The sequence below is a fragment of the Acartia tonsa genome, chromosome 9, assembly GCF_053477335.1.
Source record: "Acartia tonsa isolate MP-2025a chromosome 9, ASM5347733v1, whole genome shotgun sequence".
In the NCBI taxonomy this organism is placed as follows: Eukaryota; Metazoa; Arthropoda; class Copepoda; order Calanoida; family Acartiidae; genus Acartia; species Acartia tonsa.
Window position 1 is genome coordinate 43020404 of NC_137268.1, and position 24136 is coordinate 43044539.

Genomic DNA, 24136 nt, shown 5'->3' on the forward strand with positions numbered 1-24136 from the left:
TTTGTCTGTAGCTTCTTATTAGTCCAGGGAAGGTTTTAACTATTTTAACTATTTAAAACAATAAATCTTATAGAGTTTAAGAAGCAGAACATTAATTTTTAAGTCTAAACAAAGTTATACATAAATGTGTTGCAAAATTGCACATATATAGGATCAAATAAAAGGGCATACTTTCATTTTTAGGATTTTATTGTAGAGTTGCCTTGCTTATAATACTTTACCTTGTTGTCCTAAGAATCAATATTCCAAAAATCAGATGAATAGGAGAAGCATATTATACAACAACATGTTGTCAAAATGCTAAGCTTTATAAATTGTACCTAACTGTCATGGGAATCATCATGCAAATTTTGATATCGATGGGACAATTCTAACATGCCGAAATTAACGAAAAGAGCTAACCATTACGGACGGACCGACCCTAATTTTACAAAACTCTCTCTTATTTGACAAAAAGGCGGGGTAGTTTATTGTTTGTTTTTAAAAGCGAAGCTTTTCTATAATTAAAGCCAGTCTGTCCGTCAGTCCGTCCGTAACGGTTAGCTCTTTTTGTTAATTTAGACATGTTAGAATTGTCCTAGCGATTTCAAACTTTGCATGATAATTCCTATAACAGTTAAGTAAAGATTTATGAAGCGTAGCAACTCTATAATCCTTACTAGAAAGTCCGCACGTCCAACCTTTTTAATGTTTTTTTTTTATATCTTATAATCAATCTTTATATCTGATTTTTAAAAGCGAAGCTTTTCTATAATTAGGGTCAGTCTGTCCATACGTCCGTCCATAACGGATAGCTTTTTTCGGTAATTTAGGCAAGTTAGAATTGTCCTATTGATTACAAATTTTGCATGGTGATTCCTTTAGTAGTTAGGTACGATTTAGAAAGCATAGCAACTCTATAATCATTACCAAAATTTCCGTACGTCCATTTTAAACATAATGATTTTTCTACTTTTTTAACAACAAATTTTACTTTTTAAAAGCGAAGCTTTTCTATAATTAGGGTCGGTCAGTCCGTCCGTAACGGATGTTTTTTTTCATTAATTTAGGCATGTTAGAATTGACCTATCGATTTTAAATTTTGCATGGTGATTCCTTTAATAGTAAGGTACTATTTAAAAAGCGTAGCAACTCTATTATTATCACAAAAATGTCCGTACGTCCATTTTAAACATAAAGATTTTTTTACTTTTTTAACAACTAATTTTTATGTGATCTAATCATCCGATTGCTCTGATTTTTGGTATATTGATTCCTGGGACAACAAAGTATAATGTAATAAGCGAAGCAACTCTATAATCAAGTCCTAAAAATGTATGTATGTCCTGACATTATCCTGAATCAAGCAGTTTTTCAACAAATTTACTTACAATTTTGCTTTGACTCTTATACATTTATATTATGAATATTCAGTTCTGACACTATACAAGTGTTAATGTCCGTTTGTCCTACCGTTTCAGTGCTTCGCTTTTATGGATGTTGTCATCCTTGTTTAACAACAAATGTTTATGTGATCTAAGCATCCGATTGATCTAATGTTTGGTATATTGATTCCTAGGACAACAAAGTATAATATTATAAGCAAAGCAACTCTATAATCAAGTTCTAAATATGTAAATATGTCCATAAACATTATCCTGTATAAAGCAGTTTTTCAACAAATTTACCTACAATTTTGCTCCGACTCTTATACATTTATAATCTAATTATTCAGGTCTGACACTATATAAGTGTTCACGTCCGTTTGTCCTACCGTTTCAGTGCTTCACTTTTATGGATATTGTCATCCTTGTTTTAATACCGTTTCCTATTACATCTAGGTATAATGTTATAAGCGAAGCATCTCCAAAATCAAGTCCTAAAAATGTAAGTATGTCCTTAATTAAACAGTGTCTGTATTTTAGCAGTTTTGCCTACAATTTTGTTGACAAATATACATTTATATTCTTCTGCTTATTTAGTTCTGACACTCAAGGGTTTATGTTCGTTTGTCCTACTGTTATGGAGCATCTCTTTTATGGATGTTGTCATAATTGTTTTACTGTAGGTCAGGCATTATGTTATAATACAAAGAATTTCTATTATCAAGCTTTATAATATAAGATAAAATCCTAAAACCTAATTGGACAACAATTAATTTAGGTTAGGTTAGATTTAGTCATATTAGAATAGGTATTTTAAAGAGGTACTAGCTAGGAGCATGGACTTAAGTCAAAATATATCTATTTTTCTCAACAATATTCCTAGTTTTAAAGAGTTCGCTTATCAGGCAGTCTAATTTAATAAGCTTCACATGTTTAAATATGAAATCCTTGTTATAATCGAAGCTTTTCTACAATTAAGATTGTTCCGTCTGTCCATTATTGTTCTATCTATTTCAAACTATGCATGTAGAACAGTGGGAAAAGGAGAAAAGGTGTTTTAATTGAAATGAAAAAATCAATCAAAACATTTTTAATTATTAGTTTATTACCTATTCTTTTTCAATTAAACTGTAGGTAATTTTGATGAAATAAAATCTTAATTTAGAAAAGCTTAAATTAAAACAATTTTTTTATAATTTTCCCAACAAGAAATAACGTAAATTTTTCATAAATAAAGAGATGAAAAAAAGGAAGTATATGATAAAAAAACATTATAAGTGACAAAATTATTTGTTTATTATGATACGGAATTTCGGTTAACTATTATTATGCAATAACATTTTTTATTAAAAATATTAATATGTACTTTATTACCTTTTCATGGAAACAAAGACAAGACTGGGGGCTTTACTTATGATCAAACAAAAAGGGGGAAATGAACCCACCATCTAATTTGTTATTTAATATATACATTACTTACAATTTTATGATAATAAAAGGTAAAATAGATAATTTTGAAAGCGAAGCCATTCTATAATTGGGATCAGTCCCTCCTTACGTCTGTATGTCAGTTTGTACGTTTGTACTTTTGTACGTTACAAGCAGCTCTTATTGTTAATCTAGACATGTTAAAATTTCCTATTAATTTTATTTTTTCAATATCTAAGCGATTTTAGTATTTTTAGATTAATTCTTTAATAGGTTTTTTTTGGCTATTTTTATATTTTTCACATTTCCCGATTGTATCTTTTGTGGTCTGATTTTAAAAACTTCAGTAAATAAGGGTATTAAAATTGAATTTTCCATCATTGTAAGGTATCTGTAGATGACAGGGCAAGTAACTTTTTCTTATTTCACATATTTCTTCATTTCTTGATAATGATAACCCTTTGTTCTTATCATCCTTAACCCTTAAAAGTAAGGCCCCTTGCTGCGCCTATTAGTCGAGGGGGGGGTGCAACGCCCCCCCCCCCCTCTTATTATCTCAGCTCCTATTAGAGCCAGAAAGCTAAGAAAATTTGTGCATGTTCCCTGTTTAATAATAAATTTCCAACTAAAAGTGAGTCAAAGTCAATTTCAGCTTCTTTGTTTTTAGGTCCTTTTTTATTAAACAATTTTAAAAGGCTGCCATTTTCTAAAGAAGGTGTATCAACTTTTTTTTTATAGCTAGCCGGTGCTTTTAGTAAGTAGTAGATGTAAAATTTTTCATAGAATTCAGATATGCAATCGGTTTTTTTTGTAGACCTCTTATTTTTTTAAGTAATTTAAGTTTTTTTTTTTTTAAATTAAGTCGATTTTAAGGTACTAAAATGCAACAAAAAAAAGAAAGAAAATGGCCATTTTGAACAAAAATAGTAAGATCTTTAATTTGACACCTTACTTTTTCAATTCTGTCAGGTAATTATTGAAAAAATCGATTTTTTAAAACCCACGAGAATAAAAACTTTGAACTTAATTTTATCATTCCCCAGGAATAAGAAATAGGCGTCATATATACTGTTAGAATGAGAAAAGTATTACAAATTCATTCTAAGCTAAATTGAAATAAAAAGTTTACAATATAGTATATAAACTACAATAAAAGGAATTATATGAAAATATCATATTATATTATACAGGCAACGTCTTAATTCTTGAATTGAGTATAAAAATGGGAAGGGGGTAAAGAGGGGGTAAAGAGGGGATGACAAAAGTGTTGCCTGAACAAAAAAATATAGTAGGCCATTTTTTTATTTTTTATTTTTTTACTTTTTTTCAATTTTGCTTACAATGGATTCATAATATTTTTCTGATTCTAAAGGTATATATTAACCCATATTTTTTTACCTGTGAAATGATAAAATTAAGTTCAAAGTTTTTATTCTCGTGGGCTTAAAAAAAATTTTTTTTTCAATAATTACCTGAGGTGTCAAATTAAAGATCTTACTATTTTTGTACATAATGGCCATTTTCTTCCTTTTTTTTGTTGCGTTTTAGTACCTTAAAATCAACTTAATTTAAAAAAAAAAACTTAAATTACTTAAAAAATAAGAGGCCTACAAAAAAACCGATTGCATATCTGAATTCTATGAAAAATTTACATCTACTACTTACTAAAAGCACCGGCTAGCTATAAAAAAAAAAGTTGATACACCTTCTTTTGAAGCTAGAAAACTATTTTTTTTTCAGAAAATGTTATCTTTATGTAAATTTTGTATTACAAATCTCAAAACATAAATTTTGGCGGGCACAGCTGTACTTGGCATAAACCATAAATAAGTGACTTATTACATATGGATATAACATATACCAGAGACTTAAACAAAGAATTTACCTTACAAAGATACTAAATATCCTCTTTTAGTAAATCCCTATATGAATTATAAGTATAATTAAGATTAAAGATTAACATTTTCTTAAATATTTGCTTTTCTACCTTAAAAATAAAAAAAATACTTTGACTGACTTATAGTCTAAATTCATTATTAAACAGTGGCCTTGCATAATTCTTTTTAGGACTCTAGCTCTGAAAAGAGCTGAAATAAAAGCAAGGGTGTTCATGCCACCCCCCCTCCCTTCCTACAGATTAGGGTCTGAAAAGGGGCCAGACTGTTAACCCTTAACGGTCAGGGGGGGGGTGAATACCCCCCCCCCCATCCGGTTTATCTATCCTCTTTTCTGTGTGAGAAAGATAAAGAGCCCAAACTGTATGACTTTTATAAGTATGGGTATGACACATAACTGAGAGTTAAAACTTTTTGAATATCTCCATCCTGGCGGGAACAGGATGCCCCAGGACGGAATTAATACCATAAAAAAACCTAGTTTTTACCACTTTTATGGTAAAATTTTACCAGCCTATACGATTTAAAAGGTGGTAAAATTTTACCGTAATCGTGGTAAAAACACTTTTGGTGGTACTCTGTGACGCTTTTTACCAGCGATTTTTACCACAATTATCGGTAAAATTTTACCAGATTTCCGGTAAAATATTACCATTTTAGGACGCAAATTTATACCAGATTTTGACCAATTTTTACCACTTTTTTGGTAAAATTTACCGCAAATTTCTGGTAGATTTTACCGAAAAAGTGGTAAAACTGTTCAACACCTGGTAATATTTTTGCCCTAAACTGGTAAAATTTTACCAGAAATAGGGTAAATATGGTAAAAATTTACCAATAATTGTGGTAAAAACGGGTGGTAAAAATCACGAGAAAGTGGTAAAAAACGACCTTAATTATAGAAAAACCTCGCTTGTACACAAAACGCAAAAATAAAAAAAAAATTGTTTTCATTATTAACTTTATTGATTGAAACACTTTTTTTACATAATGATTTACATAGGTACGATAGCGCGATACTATATAGGTATATATTCACAGAAATTTTCTTAATTAGTCTATAATTCTAGACGTGGTTTAAATGACCAAATATTACATAGTTTTACAGATAATATAACTGCATGTTTAATCGGTTTAAGCTGAGAAATTAACACAAATATACATAGGTTTTAATTGCTGAGATCTGGATTCTAATTGTACTTTATACTAGAACATTTTTATACAAGAAAAATATATCACGAAGTTACTTTCCATTATTAAATTTTCAAAAATTTTGCTATATAGGAATAGCGGTTTCAAATATAATATTATATGAATATTTTCATCGTCAGAACAAAACTGTCAAACTGTCATATAGATTAATGTACGTACAAATTAAAGGTGGTTAAACATATTTTTGACTCAAGATATCTTGATATATATCACTTTTTTATCACAAATAGTTTATATATGATCTGACTGGAAGGACTATTATACATCAGCTTACTTTTGTCCTTCTTTTCTTTGTTTTTGCCTCTTGTGAAAGAAGACGCGGCAGTCTGGGCACATATAGGTGCATTCGATGAGTCTCGTGTTCAATGGCAGCTCGCTTCGGGGACTGCGTCCATGGGCGCATGTCTTGATTTTCCCCGGTGTTGCACTTCTTTTGCGCCTACTCAGTTTTGATGCTGGCGTGATTGTAGGAGGGGGTGGTTCAAACATCTCCTGCTCATCATCTGACACCCCATACACTGAAATTAAAATATTTTTTAAAATTACTTTTTTTTACAAAAAAATACTTCAATTTTACAATAGTTTTTTTTTCTAGCCTAACCTAACCTAGTGTATTAATAGAAAGAGTAATATTTCTAGTTTTAACCTAGCCTAGCCTAGCCTAGCCTAGCCTAGCCTAGCCTATTCTAACCTAACCTAACCTAACCTAACCTAACCTAACCTAACCTAACCTAACCTAGTGTAATAATACAATGTAGTACAGAAATGTTTCACTATATGCTTTGGGCACAGTCGCTAGTATAAATATTGTACTATACCTGGGCTTTTTGGTCCTGGATTCTTTATGTTCTCATAAATTATATCAAAATCCGGTTGGTCTTTCATCCTGAAATTAAACAATCTATACTACAAAGTAAAACGATTTTTGTTTGTATGTAGCGAAGGATCTTGTTAACCGCTGAACCGATCGGGTTCTTCTCATAGGTACCGGCAAGGGAAGGGAGTGGCAAAAGAAACTTTAAGGATATACTTCATATTAGAGGGTTTAGCGTACAGAAAAATCATTTACAACACAGTCGTCAGGATAAAGTAGTAAAAAAATTTTTTTAAAAATCTTACTTTGCTGGTGTTTCCATAACAGTGACTTCCTTAACCTCGTTCTCATCCGAATTTTCTGGAGAGCCAGCTGCAGCTGTTTTGTTCCTGAATTAAACAATATATATATAATAATCTATTTAAATTAAGTAGTAAACTTTTTGGTTCCACATTTACCCCTTCCACCTTACCCAGCTAGAGGCGTACTTGCTAGTACTCGCTTTTAATAAATAAAGGAACACGTTGAATTTGTCTTTACAGAAAAATCATTTACAACACTGTCGCCCGGATAAAGTATGAAAAAATAATATTAAAAGAAATATCTTACTTTGCTTCTCCTTCCATAACAGAGGCTTGTCCGACCTTCTGGTCATCCTTTTGTGCCGCCGGACATTTCTCGGATTGCTCCCTGAATTAAGCAATCATATTATTATTAAATAGTAAACTTTTTATGGTCCACATTTACCACTCCCACCTTACCCCTAGAGGCATACTTGCTATAGTTTTGTAATATATAAAGGTGAATTTGTCTGTACCGAAAAATCATTTACAACACAGTCGCCCGGATAAAGTATGAAAAAAGATTATTAAAAGAAACTAGTGGCTACGCCCCTAGAAACCTCTAGGGGCACTTAAGGTTGGAAGGGGAAAAATCAACATCTTCCCATTTTCAATTTCAGTTTCAGAAGAGTAAAAATATTTTTTGGGGGAGGGGGTGAAGACACCCTGCACAAAAATAGTTTAAAACCTTTCCAGGACCTATAAGAAGCTTCACTTTAAAGGAGAACAATATCGGTTTAGCGGTTATCCTTCGGGACAGACAAAAAACGCTTACTACTTTATATAATAGGATATCTTACTTTGCTTCTCCTTCCATAACAGAGGCTTGTCCGACCTTCTGATCATCATTTTGTGCCGCCGGACATTTCTCGGATTGCTCCCTGAATTAAGCAATTATATTATTATTAAATAGTAAACTTTTTATGGTCCACATTTACCACTCCCACCTTACCCCTAGAGGCATACTTGCTATAGTTTTGTAATATATAAAGGTGAATTTGTCTGTACCGAAAAATCATTTACAACACAGTCGCCCGGATAAAGTATGAAAAAATATTATTAAAAGAAACTAGTGGCTACGCCCCTAGAAACCTCTAGGGGCACTTAAGGTTGGAAGGGGAAAAATCAACATCTTCCCATTTTCAATTTCAGTTTCAGAAGAGTAAAAATATTTTTTGGGGAAGGGGGTGAAGACACCCTGCACAAAAATAGTTTAAAACCTTTCCAGGACCTATAAGAAGCTTCACTTTAAAGGAGAACAATATCGGTTTAGCGGTTACCCTTCGGGACAGACAAAAAACGCTTACTACTTTATATAACAGGATATCTTACTTTGCTTCTCCTTCCATAACAGAGGCTTGTCCGACCTTCTGATCATCATTTTGTGCCGCCGGACATTTCTCGGATTGCTCCCTGAATTAAGCAATCATATTATTATTAAATAGTAAACTTTTTATGGTCCACATTTACCACTCCCACCTTACCCCTAGAGGCATACTTGCTATAGTTTTGTAATATATAAAGGTGAATTTGTCTGTACCGAAAAATCATTTACAACACAGTCGCCCGGATAAAGTATGAAAAAAGATTATTAAAAGAAACTAGTGGCTACGCCCCTAGAAACCTCTAGGGGCACTTAAGGTTGGAAGGGGAAAAATCAACATCTTCCCATTTTCAATTTCAGTTTCAGAAGAGTAAAAATATTTTTTGGGGAAGGGGGTGAAGACACCCTGCACAAAAATAGTTTAAAACCTTTCCAGGACCTATAAGAAGCTTCACTTTAAAGGAGAACAATATCGGTTTAGCGGTTATCCTTCGGGACAAACAAAAAACGCTTACTACTTTATATAATAGGATATCTTACTTTGCTTCTCCTTCCATAACAGAGGCTTGTCCGACCTTCTGGTCATCCTTTTGTGCCGCCGGACATCTCTTGGATTGCTCCCTGAATTAAGCAATCATATTATAATTAAATAGTAAACTTTTTTTTTGGTCCACATTTACCCCTCCCACCTTACCCCTAGAGGCATACTTGCTAGTTTTGTAATATATAAAGGTGAATTTGTCTGTACCGAAAAATCATTTACAACACAGTCGCCCGGATTAAATACCAAAAAAAGAAGTGAAAAAAATTTCTTACTTTGTTTGTGTTTCCAAACAAGCGATCTCCTCTTCCAAAGAAGCAATTTTTTGCTTTGCTGCCCTAAGGTCTTGTTTTATTTTCTGCATTGTCTCCCATCCATCGTCGTCCCTGAAAAATAAAAAAAAATAATACTAAAGTAACAGGATGTCCGTGTTTATGTACCGAAGGATCTCGATAACCACTGAACAGATCGGGTTCTTCTCATAGGTACCGGCAAGGGAAGGGAGTGGCAAAAGAAACTTTAAGAGATATACTTCATATTAGAGGGTTTAGCGTAGCTGCTAATTTGAAATATCAGGGGTGTATATCCTATATGGGATCCCCTGTTCAGGTGGTGGGGGGAAAATAACTAAAATATGTGTGGTAGGACCAAAAATTTTAGTTCTTTCAATATTTCTCCATTTCCGTCCCTACTTGGTGAGATAAAAATAGGTGGGAAAAAAATACAAAATTTTGTACCACGGGAACAAAATAAATCTTGTGCGTAATGTACACCCCTGAATGAAACTATAATTATTCGCCATAACAATAATGTTTATCCTACTCTTTTCAATCCGGCTACTACCACCTTCCGAACAGAAATAGAATGGTAACAAAAATAAATAAACTTACGTAGTGCAATCCAAAGTTAGGTTCAAATCTTCTGTATCAGACGATTTAGGAGGGGTATCAGTCAGGTCATCCAGCTTAGCAGGCAGCTCAGGCTCAGACACACTCATTTCGTTCTTCTGTTTTTCGCTATCACTGAAATATATAAATATATATTATATATCCCAGGTAATCGGACCTTTGCCCAAAGAAGTAATTACCAAAAAATATGTAATATGTATTTATGTAATTATGTTGTGATGGATTGTCGAATCTGATTCGATGAATGGTTACCAAAATATAGCTAGGGACGGACGGACGGACAGACAGACAGACAGACATCATTCTACTTCGTTTTATACATATTAAAATATTACTCACCCACTTGTGGTTTCCGGCTTCTGTTCTTCGTGCTGTTCGTCTCTCTCTAAGTCGGCTGCTGCTGTGGCTGTCATGTCGGACATTCTATATTAAATTTGAAAAGAAACAAATTATCACTGGTAATTAAATTTTCATTAATAAATGTCCAAAAAACTGACGTAGGGAATTTTAATATAATAGGGTGGCCAGCAAGATCACATATTGGTATATCTTATATTGTAAACAAGTATATAGACAAATTTAACATTTACAAAAAGTTTATACAAATTTGAAACGTTCTCTTTTTTAATACAGCACATAAACATTACGCATTTTACCATGGAAATCTACCACCGTATTAATTAAAACATTCCCTACGATAACTGTCATATATATAATATTTTTATACAAAATTAAACAAATATATAAAATTAACAAAAGCTAGTTCTGAATACTTTTTTCCTTAGTTTAGGGGGTAAACTACAACTGCTATATACTGAATTACAAAAAATGCGACAGATTATACAACAAAAAATTTTCAGTTTAAGCTCTTAACTTTAAGCTCATTAAACTTAATTGGTGGAAAGGGGTAGTTTCACAAAATGCATTTGAACTTAATTTTGTGAATTGCATATTTTTCTTTGTTAAGATGGTAAAAGTACGTGGTAGAAAATTTAACTTTCTTCAAATTTATGCCATATAAATAGAGTTTAAACACATTTAAACAGGTTCAAATATACGGTTCACTAAATTAACTTCAAATGCATTTTGGGAAAAGACTCCTTTCTAGATATTATAAAAAAAAATTGAAGATGAAACTTATGACATCAAAAAAAATTACATATAAATATATATATACGTAAAGTCCTGGAATTATTGGGATTGACTGCGACCTATAATCAGGTCTTCGTCTTGTTCTTCGTCTTGTTCTTCGTCTTGTTCTTCGTCTTGTTCTTCGTTTTCAGACGAAGGTTCCGACGGATAATACTTGTCTCCATTCTGCCAGGGATGTATATTCTACATGGTTCGGATGTGTAATATTTTTTCCAAGAATGCTCAGGGATGTATATTAGATTTCATTAAATATAAATAGATGGAGGTAAGAAAAAAAGGTAATAATTAAGAAAACTGAAAACATTTGTAAATTTTAAAAATTTTTAGCCGTGGACAAACAATATTTCTTGTGCAGAATATACACCCCTTTCCCGAATCAGCTGTAATGTAGCTGCCAAAGATACCGTAATTGTTTATGTTTTGAGAACATTGTTGAGAACTTGCTCTCTGTGGTGGTCTGGAGGTTGATCTTTTCTTCTTCTCTAACTCATCATCTTCAGGCCTGTGTCCCTGTTCCCACAATCTTTGCTTCTTCATGTTGTCCTTTACTCGTTTGTTGGCATCTCTTCTTGTCCGAGCCTCACCACGCTGGCCGAAATCGGGCAAATGTGTATTTGTTCTGTTCAACATTTGCTGCAGCTTAATTTGGTTAGGTTGCTCACTGAGTTGACTATTACTACAACCTGGCTCTGGACTATAACTACAACCTGGTTCTGTGTTTACGTCTTCATCAGGATTTGATGTGCCTGCGCTTTCAGCATATTCCCGGCTTGAATTAATTTGTGCTGTGCTCGTGCTTGCTCTGCTCTGGTTTCTGTACAACACCGCATTAATTTGATTCGTTGATGGAAATGTTGTTTGTTTTCTGGGACGTTTAGGAACTTCTTTGGTAGGCTTTGGCTTTTGGGCCACTTTTGCTTTTGGCTTGCGTTGTTCTTCTTCTTCTTCACTACTACTACTACTGCCAGTTCCAGTGTCTGGGTCTGATTGATGACCTTCATCTGTCTCATCACTCTCTGGTGCTTCTTCTTTGATGTCAGAAAGTAATTCACCTTCTTCTCCATCTTTTTTCCACTTTGCTTTTTCTCCTACAAAGAAATAAAAAATGTTAAAGCAAATGTACATAATTGTAGCTTCAATATTATTTCCATACCTATATGAACATTAGTTACTATTAATCAGATTCAAATGAAAACAAGCAATATTTTTTACCCTATATTAATATGCCAATCAAAGATAAAAGGGGGAATTTTGCATTGGCAATTGCTTTATAGGGGTACAATATGGAACTGTGAAGAAACGGCGTCGCCACCGCCGAGGACCGCCAATAAAAGCCCCAAAAAAGTGTCACTTTCGCCCACCCCCCCCCCCCCATTTATTACATTAAGACCTGTAACTTACCGTCAATGTTGATGAGTTCTAAAATTTCCATTTGGTTGTATATAGAAACATTTGAGCCTACTGCAACAACCTCATAATGACCCGTGTGGTTGTGAATTATAATGGCAAGTTTGGGTAATATTATTCCACATGGATGTATCCGAATTTCCTTACTTGCATTGCCGTCATTCTTGCCCTCATTGTCCTCAACCTCCACAATTTCGTCACTCTGGTTTCCGTCATCTTCGTTATCCACCTCGAATGATGGTTCATTGTCCAGCTGTAAACTTTTCTTGGTTTTTGCTTCGGCTTCCAATGCGGTTTGCCTTCGCTCCCGGTTCTTTGGAATGATCGCCACATCATCTAAATAATTATTATAGTCATTATTTCAAATAGTATAAATGTTACCCAACCCCCCCCCCCCCCCCCTCCAAGGAAATAGCTTAAAATCACCGCAGGACCAATACACAGAAGAGTAGAATCCGATCTCCAGGATACAATTAATACCATAAAAAACCTAGTTTTTACCACTTTTATGGTAAAATTTTACCAGCCTATACGATTTAAAAGGTGGTAAAATTTTACCGTAACCTCGATCGATTCAGTGGTTACTGAGATCTTAAGCTTCTGACGGCCGGACAGACATTAAGCTACTTAGTATTATAGATAGCGGCTGCGCCCATACAAATTTTAGCCTAAAACCCTGTCAGGGCCTGTACGAAGTTTCCCTTAAAACAAAATTAATCCACAGGGTTTTTATCTAAGACTACTTCTCAACTAAAATATTAATAAACTTAAATTTAGGTGATACAGTTCCTACGTTTTTCAAACTATAAATAACAATACCTTCGGCATCCTCATCATTCTCATCACTGCTGCTTTCCTCCACGACACTTGTTGCCTTTCCAGTCACCTGTCTCTCGTTACTGTTGCCTGTAAATAATTAATTTATACATTAATTTTATACGTTTCCAAACAAAAAGCAAGTACTGAAAACATTTTTCCACCCCCCCACCCCCCCTACTTGGTTGAAAAAAAAATTTTAAAAGGAAATGTGTTGTAGGAGGGATAGAATAAATAAATCATAGAGTTCTTTAAATATTTTTCAATTTTCCCCCTACTTGGTGAAAAAAAACTAGGGGGGGGGGAAGAAAAATTTAAAAAAAATTAGTAGCAGAGGAAAAAAAATCTTGTGCAGTATATACACAATACGAGGAAAGATAAAACTTATAAATAATAATTAATGTTCAACAAATATGTACCTGTGATTGAATTATTTCGTCCATAAAATTCTTTCTGTCTTTGCAGTGGTGGAAAGTTTGGTGGTTGTTCATCATCTTGCATTGGGACTGTATCATCAAGATTTCCCACATTTTGGCCCTCATCGTCTGTTTCAGAAATAATTATCTTCTTCGACTTTTTCGAGCCCTTTCCATGCTTCTTCCTTTTGGAGCTTGTGATGTTTTTAAATACATTTACTTTGGGTTTATTATTGGACTGGCTGTTGACAATTGGATCTTCATATAACCTACGTGGCTTTACTGGGTGCTTTACTGGTTCTGGAGTTACTGCTGGATTCTCCGCGGGTAAGTCATTCCCAATCTGATCATCATTTGAATTCATTTCAACGTCGTCGGCTCCGTCATCAATTACAAGCTCCTCACCATTGTTGCTTTCTTCATCAGCAATGTTTTCCATACCATTTTCTTCAACAGCATTGCCTTCAGCTTCATTGTCTTCAACAGCATTGCCTCCCCCCTCATTGTCTTCACCATCAGTGGATACATCAGCAGTGGAATCATCAGCAGTGGAATCATCAGCAGTGCAATCATCAGCAGTGGATTCATCAGCAGCATTCATCTTTCTATTTCTTGAAATTCTAGTTGCTTTCTCACTGGCATTGTGAATCTTTGTCTGTTCTTCACTCATTTCTGGTTTCAAATTGGTTGTGGCGTACGAATAATACATTACAGCTCTTTGTATAACCTTCTTATTACTATGGACTGTCTTGAAAAATTGCTTGGGGTTCTTTGCCATGTCTGCATAATCTTTGATCTGAAATGAATTTCTCGACCTGTCATTGTTTATTCTCAAGTAAATCGGGTTCTTTCCTTGAACTTCGTGGGGTAAGCAACCCATTGAGTGGGCACCTAACATGTGGTAAAATTTCCTGTCTTCGGCTGTAACACCTGGTGTTGAAGTTGTGATTGTCTTCGGTTTAATACGCCGCTTAATTCTTTGTATCTCTGCAGGGGCCAGATAAAATTCACACATCTGTAAGGCTGATCGTTTCTGTGCCTTTTCCTTCTTGTCTTTCTTGTCTTTCTTGTCTTTCTTGTCTTTCTTGCCTTTCTTATTGCTTGTCTCCTTCCTTGGCTTGATTTCAAAAACCTGTTCATACGTGTAGTTTGGGGTTGACAATGCGCGTTCTTGTTTTCGCGTTACCAGCCCTCGAAATAGCCTCCAGCAGACAGGATCCTCATTAGCAAGCATATAATCTTGGGCCCTCTTCTTATTTTCACAAAAACCAGTCGCGTCCTCTTTAAAAGTGTGTTCGAAATTGCGCAAGAACCTAGATAAAAAAAGGGTTTATATCAAAACAGTCTCAATATATAACATATAACATATATCAAGAAAAGATGAACTAAAAGTCTTGCCACATAAAAAAATACATGGTACAAAATTGAAATTCTTTGAAACATATGCCATAGAAATGTAGTTTAACAATTTAACAAGAATACAATATGCAGTTAACATTTCGTGAAACTACTTTTTTAACTAAAGAACATTGAAATGCATTTTGTAAAACTACCACTTTCACATTTAATAGACGCGGAATAGATGCGATAAATAATTGAATTACCTACAAGCTTGTATGTGGTTCCTCACTAGAAAAAGGTCGCTTGAAGACACATAGGTTCCTGTTCTCCACAAATTTGGTGGGATAGCTTCATCTAGGTACGTCTCGTTAAGCACTAACTTACAATGATCCAAGAAACGATCCACTGAAATAATAATGAAATTTTCAATTAACTCTGCATAGGTACATGTTTATTATTGTACCAGGGGTGTATATTCTGCACAAGATTTATTTTCACAAATAAAATATATATATAAAAAGATTATTGTACATGGTCACCTGCTAGCAAGAATAGGAATGCCCCTTTTATTCGGTTTATTTCCCTTGCCCCCACCTCCCTTCTCCCTGTTTTAAACGTTTTCTCATCATGTCAAATTTACAAAATAATATTTACTTACCAGTTTCGTCATCAATAACTTCCGGAGCAGTCCAAAAGGCAGCTGTGATGCGGGCGTCAAAGGTGAACTGCTCGAACACGACATACAGGAAGGTTATGATGTCGCGGCATACTTTCAGTAAGGTTTGCCAGCCTATATCCACTTTCAGTGAGTCTTCGAAATTTTGGATGAAAAAGATAATTTCTTCTCTTCTCATATAACCATCTTTTTCCAAGGGGTCATGGTTCTTTATTCTTTCTCTGTAAAAATCTGGTGAGAAAATCTGGTCCACGACAACATCCTGATTCTCACTAGGCCCTTTATTCGCCTCCTCCTCATCAAGCTCATCCACATTGGTCAGTCTTCTTAGATCAGTCACCAAGGTTTCCACAATTTGGCCGGTTTTCTTCATTTCTGTTTTCAGGGTTTTAGTATTTTCAGCCATATCTCTTGATACACTGTCTTGCAGGTCTTTGATTTCATTCTTCACTAACTCATGGTTTGTGGACGTTTTGTTTACCAAGTTTCTGATGGACGCATTAATGGGCTCTAATTGATTTTTCATTTGTGAGGTCAAGAAAGTACGTAGCTGCTGAAATTGGTTCTGAATTTGGTTCATAACGGCCCCGGTGAACAAATCCTTAAAATGAAACATATTAAACCACATATTTTCAAGTCTTGGTATTTTAAAAACTATGTGGTAGAAAAGAAGACTATCCACAAACAAGAGCAAGTGATCCTAAGCATCTTCCATCATTTTTGGACTTTGACAAACAAAAAAACTTGGTAAAATTTGACCAACTTTTTGGTAAAAATTGACAAGGTAAATTTTTAGGCTAAGTCCAGATTTTTGGACTTTGACCAAAAAATCAACTTGGTAAAATTTGACCAACTTGTTTGTAAAAATTTACAAGGTAAATTTTTATTGGTCAATGTTTACCAAAAATTTAGTCAAATCTTACAAGTTATTTTTTCCAGGCTAAGTCGATATATATCCTAAATAATTGTAATTTGTATCCTCTGGATGACAAAATGAAATAAAAATAATACCTCGCTTTCTTCCATCTCACCAGAAGGGCCAGATGATCCCTGGGGTCGTGATGACTGGGACTGGGATCGTGATGATGTTGCAGGAGGAACTACAACTCTCGCGGTCCGTTGACTCGCGGAGTGGTGCCGTGCCCGTGGAGATGGAGGTGGGGTAATATTTATTGGCCTCATTGGAGATGTTGGGGTTCTAGTTGTGTTCTAAAAATAATATAGATAATTATTGTAAAGCATTACTTACCGAGGATTATAGTTTTAAACAACACCGGCATTATCCTAATTTTTTTCTTCTATTTTTTAAAACTTTACCCTCCCCCCCCCCCTCTCCCGACAAAATGACTGTGTTAGGTTAGGCTAGGTTAAGTTATATGGTTAGAGGGACCCAATTTGTTCAACGGTTAACGAGATTTGTTGGTACAAACCCACAAACAGACATCATGTTAGTAAGTTTAGTTTAACAACAAAACACCAACAAACCAAAAACCGATAACAATAAAACTTAAAATCCTACCTTTGCTGTTGTACCTTTGCCACCTCCAGTAGATTTGTTGCTTCCAGTTTTGGCACTTGGAGCTTTGGCACTTCCACCTCTGGCACTTAAATTAGGTTTGCCACCTCCAGTAGGCTTGTTGTTCTAAAACAAGAAATAATTGTTGTATTTACAATGCATAAAAAGATATTAGATAGCAGTGGCTACGCCCCTAGAATTTTAATTACTAATATCAAATGTTAAACACACTGTGGAAAATTAATAAATAATTATACTTGGTCAATAATCTTTTGTGGTCTGTTAAGCATGAACCGATAAGGTTTTCCTTTCGATCCGGTAACATGCGAATTTATAAGTTTTAAGAGCGAAGGGTAGCAGCAATTTGTACAATAGTAAATTAGGCCTTAAATATAATTTTTACCTTTACAGAACTAGCACTCTTTCCAGTCCTCGTCATTTTGGGATCTAGCTTGATCAATTGCCAGTCGAAGTTACGCTGTTGGATCCAGGTCGTTGGCATGGGCAATTTGCATAGTTTTAAATCTGAAATGTGTAGACAGAAATTAAAATTTTATGTAAAATTAAATTAAATTGCAAACATGTACTCTTTCAAATTACAGACTAGACTTATAACACTTTAACTTCATACCCATCGATGGCCAAAAAGGTAGGGTTTTGCTAAATTTAGTTGAAATGCCTTTTTTAAAATTAGCTATAAAAAATAATTTTAATGAAAAAATATTTTAAAGTACATTTCACATAAATTCCAAATAAAGAGGGAAGGGCCTTCAGTTGAATTTTACAACATTTTACATACATATTATAACAAAAGGGGGGGGGGGGGGGGGGGGGGGGGGGAAGTGACACTTTTTGAAACCAAAACTAAAAGTCAAAGGAACTGAACTAAAGAAACAGTTACAGATCTGTAATTTTGCATGGCAGTTGTTTTATAAGGGTACAATATGGAACTTTTAGTTTTGGTTTCAAAAAGTGTCATTTCCCCCCCCCCCCCTTTCTCTGCTTTCAATGTACAAAATTAAATTCCGATAGGAATTACGATGGAGACATCTTGATGCAACAGGTGTACGGAGATATGTGCTACTCTGTACTTCAGTAGGTTGGAGGCTAGTTCTGTTGGAGGATGGCTATAGTCTTCGGGATCGTCAGTCTTGCCTACTCCTAATACCAGGGGTGTATATTTTCAGTGTTTAAAACCATAAAACTTAATTCATATTTCCTAGACCCCCCCTCCCCCCTTTACCACACTCTCCTCCTGGCATGATAAAGAATTACAAATAAATTGTGGTAGGTTAAAAAGGAATTAGATGAAATGTATAGTTCATGAAATATTTCTATACAACAATTAATCATGTGCAAAATATACACCCCTACCTATTATTCTGGAATCTTCAGGAAAGGTGTATGCCGGAAAAAATGTCCTCACTTTGTGGACCAACCATACTGTTTTATCACGACGGCAGTCTGGGACAAAGTAGAGGTCTTGGCAGTCTGTATAGAATTGATTTCTTTCGAACTTTCGTTTGTTGGCATTCCTTTTTCCCCTGACAGCCAGCTTTTCATTTATGTACGGTTTCACTGTGTGAAATATCAACAATCTAAATATGTCATTTATGTCATTAATGGCTGTTAAACGGAAAGGTATGTTGCTGGTGAAATCGTTATAGCTTAAGTGTTTGATCAGCAATACACGGAAAGAAAGTTATGTTACATTTTTAAAAATTACATTAAAATTTGTAAAGAGTGGGGGGGGGGGAGAAGTGACACTTCTTGAAACCAAAACTAAAAGTCAAAGGAACTCAACTAAAAAAAAATAGTATTACCTGTTTGAAACCTCTTTAAGGCCAAAATTATATCCTCGGATGTAAGTTGCAATCACATGATTGGCACTTTCGAAAGCATAACAACTGAACGCCATGGATGGTCCAAACCGGCGGACATGTTCCGGCATATGGTAAAGCATGTGAGTATTGTAACTCAAGCACGATTCGCCGTACATCTCCGCCAATTTTGAGTTCAGGACCATTATCATGGTCTTGAGCTCAGCCACACGTTCAGTTGTTATATGCTCTTCGAGACAGCGCAATATGTGGAATAAAAACTTGCATATCAGACGTTGTTCATCTTTAAGATTTGCCAACTGGAAAAAAAAACATTGTAATAATTTAAGGGAAAACTAGCTCTTTCGCCCCTAGCCTCTAGGGGCTTCGCCCTATATACTTATTGGAAGTCCACCCTCCTCAATAGAAATATATATATAATATAGCACACATGCGCAAATTTAAAAAGAATGTTATTGCTATACAATATAATGAAACTGAAATAAGCTTTAAATTCTAAAAAGATTATAATATGGTAAAAACCTACCTCTGCATAAAATATCATATGGTAAAAGCCCAGTACTTTGAATTCAGAACTTTTCAAATTGAGGGCTAGCTTCTTCTCTGTCAGGCGCATGATGGACGTACGGGGAACGCGATCAAAATCGCCAACAAGCTTCAATTGATCGTTGATTTCATCTATAATTGGAGTTACTGCAGTTCATGGTAAAATATGGGTGATAAGGAGAAAATTTTCAAAATTTAAGTTCTTTAAACTTTTCAAACTAACACTCTTTTAAGCGGCATAACAAGGCGTACAAATAATGTGTAATAGACATAAATCTAAAAATGCAGAATTTTATCGCAGTGCCGAGAAATGCGCGAAGAAAACACCTATTTTACGCGTCATTTCTTTAGTCAAATGCAGTACATCCCTGTAATTCTCTCCATTTGAACTAAGTCTTCTTCTTCCAATTCTGGATAACTATTACGTCCTTTCTTCAGGTACGTCATCACTTTCTTTACATAGCCCAGGTGCAACGCGTGCATCGGATCACTGGGGGTATCTTGTATTAAATCCAAGCTCGGGTCAAGCTCAGAAAAACTGGTTTTCATGTTCTGATTATTTTCCTCTAACTTGCGGAATTTCTCGTCAGACCTCGGCGTACCCATATTTTGACTGTCACTGGGGTAAAATACATTCATTGATTCGAACAATACCAAGTTCTTTTGACGGAGATAAGTCTGTGAAAAAGCCATCCCTGGAAGGTCACAGTGTGGGCATCCATTTTTTGATCCATGGCCAAGAATGCCGAATACATCGGCTCTCGCAACGGCATCGTGGATGATGGTTCTACATTGAAAGGTATGTCCAGGTAATCCTTCTTGAATTAGTTTGTTGATGAATCGGGTAACATTATCCAGAAAGTTGTAACTGTAGGGACGCCTCCTCGTCTTCTCAAATATGCTGACTGGCAATATAACACTGAAATCCTTGTTGAAGAATAACCTGAAATAATAAAGAAGAATTAATAATAATAGCATTTAATAACTTAGAATTAAAATTGTAGTTACTGATTTATAAAACGTAAAGGCTGGTAAAATTTTACCGTAAAAGTGGTAAAAACTAGGTTTACTTATGGTATTAATTAAGTCCTGGTATACAGTAAGACAGATTTTTATATATGTATGCAATAGAAAAAAGTATCAATTGTAAACTTAGTTTTCTTTTTTATTTCTTTATTGAATGGTTTCCTAAACTTTGGCTTTAAAAATCTGGGCTGTCAATTGATGTAAAACAAATATTTCGATATCCTTTGAAATATAGGGTGCCATTCCTAAAAAATATTTTTTCGAGGGTCATGCTGTATATGAAAAGAACTTTATCCCAACCCAACCCTTTCAAATCCACAATATATTAATTACTTACCTAATCCAGACAGTATAATAGGAGATATGAGATCCCTGAGCTGCTTTCACTCCGTCGCCCGAGATGTCAAAAGTTATATGATCATCAACGGCCTGTTGTCCATTCAACCGTTTAAAGTCTGTGATGGCGTCTTGGAGGATCTCATAGGTAGGGAATCTGGAAAAAGAAATATATTTTTAACTAATAATAGCTTATAATATTGTTCTCAAGTTGTCGCAGGAAGCAATATACCAAAGAATGATCAAACTGATAATTAGAACACTTGAAAGTTTGTTGTTAAAAAAGGAGAAAAATCGACATGTTTAAAATGGACGTACGGAAATTCTGGTAATGATTATAGAAATGCTACGCTTTCTAAATCGTATATAAACATACCTGCACTCAATCAGTGAACCAGGAGCATTTGTAGGATTATATTTGTTTTCTTTGATTTCAACTTTGTATTTGGGTTTGAATAATGTATTATATGACGGAAATTTGAAAATACACGAGCGTTTCAGAATTGCCAGGATGATTCTAACTTTGTTGTGAGAGATGGGGTTGTCTAGAACACAAACGCTTCTGAAATCATTAACAATTTCTTTCTCAAGTTCTGTAAGATGTTTGAAGGGATCCCCGTCATGATCGCCATCAGGTTCGCCATCAGGTTCGCCATCAGGTTCGTCATCAGGGTCATCGTCATCATCTGGGTCAAAATCATCTTCAGGTATATCAAACAATTCGACGTGTTCCCAGTCCTCGGCATCTTGAATGCTGTCATTGTCTGCATCATTATTATCGTTGGTATTATTGTTGTTAATATTGTCTACAACAATATTAATGTAGTTTGTTTCTTCAGGATTGTTATTTAATCGCTCCAAAACTTGGTTTGCGTAGCATTGATAACATATACTTTCGGTTTCCTTTGTGAAGTTGGTATTGCAGCCTGTACAAACTTTACCTAAAAAAATACGATGTTAAACATGGTGTTTTATAGTTATAAACCTTCCCGGGACCTATGTGAAGGTACCCTGTAAAGGAGAACCCAATCGGTTCAGCGGTTAGCAAGATCCTTTTGAACAGACACACAGACATCCTGTTACTTTAGTATAAGGATAATGCCGTAAAGAAAAACTAGTCAAATTAGAAAGTTAAAAAATTAAAAATTCCAGAAAAAGTAGATAAATGTAGAGAGTGGGTGAAGGTGGGTTAGGTTAAGGGATCCCATGTAGAATATACACCCCTGGAACAAGGATATCTTGAGACAAACTTAACTAACGTTTGATCAAACCAATTGTTTGAAATTTAGATTGAAAGGAAAATAAAAAACAAAAATTGGGAGACAATGTTTGTGGGAATTTGGACAAACAAACAACAAACAGACAGACCGACATCGTTCTACTTTATATTACAGATATTGTAGGTTACCTTTTGACGATGCAGTTTCGTTCTCATATTCCACATCCATCAAATCCTCCTGCTGTTCTTCTTCTAGTAATGGCTGACTGTCTTCACTTTGTGGAGGTTTCTTGCGCCATTTTCTGGTTCTCGTTGCAGTACAGAAGAGTTTTCTTATGGACCTCAGTTTATGCTGCAACTGGAAAAAGATTACATAATTAGTGAATTACTTATTTAAAATAATATAGGGGAGTTGTTATGGATCGTTATTTGGGCAAGCTACACGTGTCAATTGATTACAGTACATATGACTATACTGGTGTAAGAGCAAGCATGTTTATAGTGCGCTGACTGCAAGTGAAAAATAGAAATTAAAGTCGAGCATAGATTATACTTTAAGTACAGTAATGAAAAGTAAGGTCTCATCTTAAATATGTAGAAATAATTAGTTGTAAAAAGTCACCTGTACATTTTTCCTCTTATCTCCACTTCTTATACGCTTCAGTAGAGCTTTAGAGAGTGTACCAATCAAATTGTCTCCCATTGCAATAACGTCTAACAGGGGTGTATAGGTAACTCCTGAAATAAGAAGTATATGTTATAATCAGGGATGTATATTCTGCATGGGATCCCCTGCTCAGGGGGGGGGGGGGTGGAAATAAAAAATAAGTGGTTGGAGGAAAAAAAAATGTAAAAATTAAGAAAACTGAAAACATTTTTTCCATTTCCCCCCCCCCCCCCTCCTTGGTGAAAAAAAAATAAAGAAATGTGTGGTAGGAGGGATAAAATAAATGAAGTATAGAGTTCTTTAAATATTTTTCTATTTCCCCCCCTACTTTTTCAGAAAAATCTAGGGGGGGAAAAAAAATAAAAAAATTTGTAGCAGGGGAAAAAAAATAAATCTTGTGCAGAATATACACCCCTGGTTATAATAATAAGGTTATTACTTGTTTACATATAACGAAAGAAGGAGAAAGTAAAAAAGGGGGGGGGGGGGGGAGTGACACTTTTTGAAACCAAAATTAAATGTCAAAGGAACTCACAAAATAAAGAGTTAGAGTTACAAACAAGAAAATACCCTTATTTATTCTTTGATTGTGTATAAAATTAATTAAACTTACCTATCAAAATTGTGATCCAATTATACATACGTCATCCAGCGTTGGTCTGACATTTTTTTACTTTGAAAAAAATAACTATATACAATATATACATAAAATTTTGTTTGTTCCAGTCCTGACCTGGATAATACCTATATAAATTTCCTGCCTTCCCTGAAAAGCCGACGAACGCATATATAATCGAGCCCCACTGGTCGTGACTTTTGCAGAATTCTGCAGTTGCATGGAGTTTTATTATAACAACAATGTTGAACCCAGAAAATTTGTTAATTTGCTATAAAATAAATAATAATAAATAATAAAAAACAACATAACAAAAATATCAAAAAACAAAAACAAAAAATAAAACATATCAATTAAGATCTCCTAGAGAGCTATAGCCAGAAGCTTAAAAAACTGTACACGTGCATACGTAATCGTCGGCTTTAGGGGTAAATAATGTTTATTAATGTTTATATGCAGGAAATTATATATCTGCACGACCAGTGGGGCTCGATCACTGTCACCATGGGTACTTAATTATAAAATATATGGGCGCTGCAATCAAAGAGAGGTTAACGTAAATGTTCTGAAAGAACAAATTGATGTTATCCTCTTAGGAAATACCCCCCCCCCCTAGAAAAACGGCCCCTGGCCTCTACCTAGCCGTATAACTTAACCTAGCCTAACCTAACCCAGCAATTTAGTTTGGGGGGGGGGGGGGGATGGGGAGTTAAATAATACAAACAAAATTTTCT

General features: G+C 34.6%; 6 protein-coding genes across 7 annotated transcripts in view; 1 reads left to right on the forward strand and 5 right to left on the reverse strand.

The window, feature by feature from the left end:
• LOC145327554 (metabotropic glutamate receptor 8-like) overlaps window positions 1-24136 on the forward strand; it is a 138400-nt gene that overhangs the window by 56573 nt on the left and 57691 nt on the right. The gene's annotated exons all lie outside the window — the stretch shown is intronic.
• LOC145327888 (uncharacterized) lies at window positions 5139-7657 on the reverse strand. The gene is made up of 3 exons (XM_080171418.1): window positions 7019-7657; window positions 6718-6785; window positions 5139-6417 (listed from the first exon to the last, which is right to left on the reverse strand). Exons 1-3 carry the CDS (start codon window positions 7033-7035, stop codon window positions 6170-6172), a joined length of 333 nt encoding a protein of 110 aa, XP_080027544.1. The 5' UTR covers window positions 7036-7657; the 3' UTR covers window positions 5139-6169.
• On the reverse strand, window positions 8779-10277 carry LOC145329005 (uncharacterized). Its single transcript, XM_080173002.1, has 4 exons — window positions 10167-10277; window positions 9810-9941; window positions 9195-9305; window positions 8779-8999 (listed from the first exon to the last, which is right to left on the reverse strand). Exons 1-4 carry the CDS (start codon window positions 10247-10249, stop codon window positions 8915-8917), a joined length of 411 nt encoding a protein of 136 aa, XP_080029128.1. The 5' UTR covers window positions 10250-10277; the 3' UTR covers window positions 8779-8914.
• LOC145328355 (uncharacterized) lies at window positions 10318-15346 on the reverse strand. The gene is made up of 5 exons (XM_080171982.1): window positions 15223-15346; window positions 13622-14931; window positions 13206-13292; window positions 12381-12722; window positions 10318-12067 (listed from the first exon to the last, which is right to left on the reverse strand). Exons 2-5 carry the CDS (start codon window positions 14850-14852, stop codon window positions 11265-11267), a joined length of 2463 nt encoding a protein of 820 aa, XP_080028108.1. The 5' UTR covers window positions 14853-14931; window positions 15223-15346; the 3' UTR covers window positions 10318-11264.
• LOC145329004 (uncharacterized) lies at window positions 15610-17940 on the reverse strand. Of its 2 annotated transcripts, XM_080173001.1 has the most exons (3): window positions 17555-17940; window positions 16647-17277; window positions 15610-16236 (listed from the first exon to the last, which is right to left on the reverse strand). In XM_080173001.1, exons 2-3 carry the CDS (start codon window positions 16815-16817, stop codon window positions 15610-15612), a joined length of 798 nt encoding a protein of 265 aa, XP_080029127.1. In that variant the 5' UTR covers window positions 16818-17277; window positions 17555-17940. The 2 variants fall into 2 exon arrangements, with proteins under 2 accessions (XP_080029127.1, XP_080029126.1); XM_080173000.1 differs by having other exon boundaries at window positions 16647-17940.
• Window positions 18006-23509, reverse strand: LOC145328356 (uncharacterized). The gene is made up of 10 exons (XM_080171983.1): window positions 23400-23509; window positions 22742-22857; window positions 22309-22477; window positions 21277-21841; window positions 20902-21057; window positions 19964-20481; window positions 19519-19685; window positions 18975-19291; window positions 18526-18749; window positions 18006-18312 (listed from the first exon to the last, which is right to left on the reverse strand). The coding sequence occupies exons 1-10, from the start codon at window positions 23425-23427 to the stop codon at window positions 18170-18172; spliced, it is 2403 nt and encodes an 800-aa protein (XP_080028109.1). The 5' UTR covers window positions 23428-23509; the 3' UTR covers window positions 18006-18169.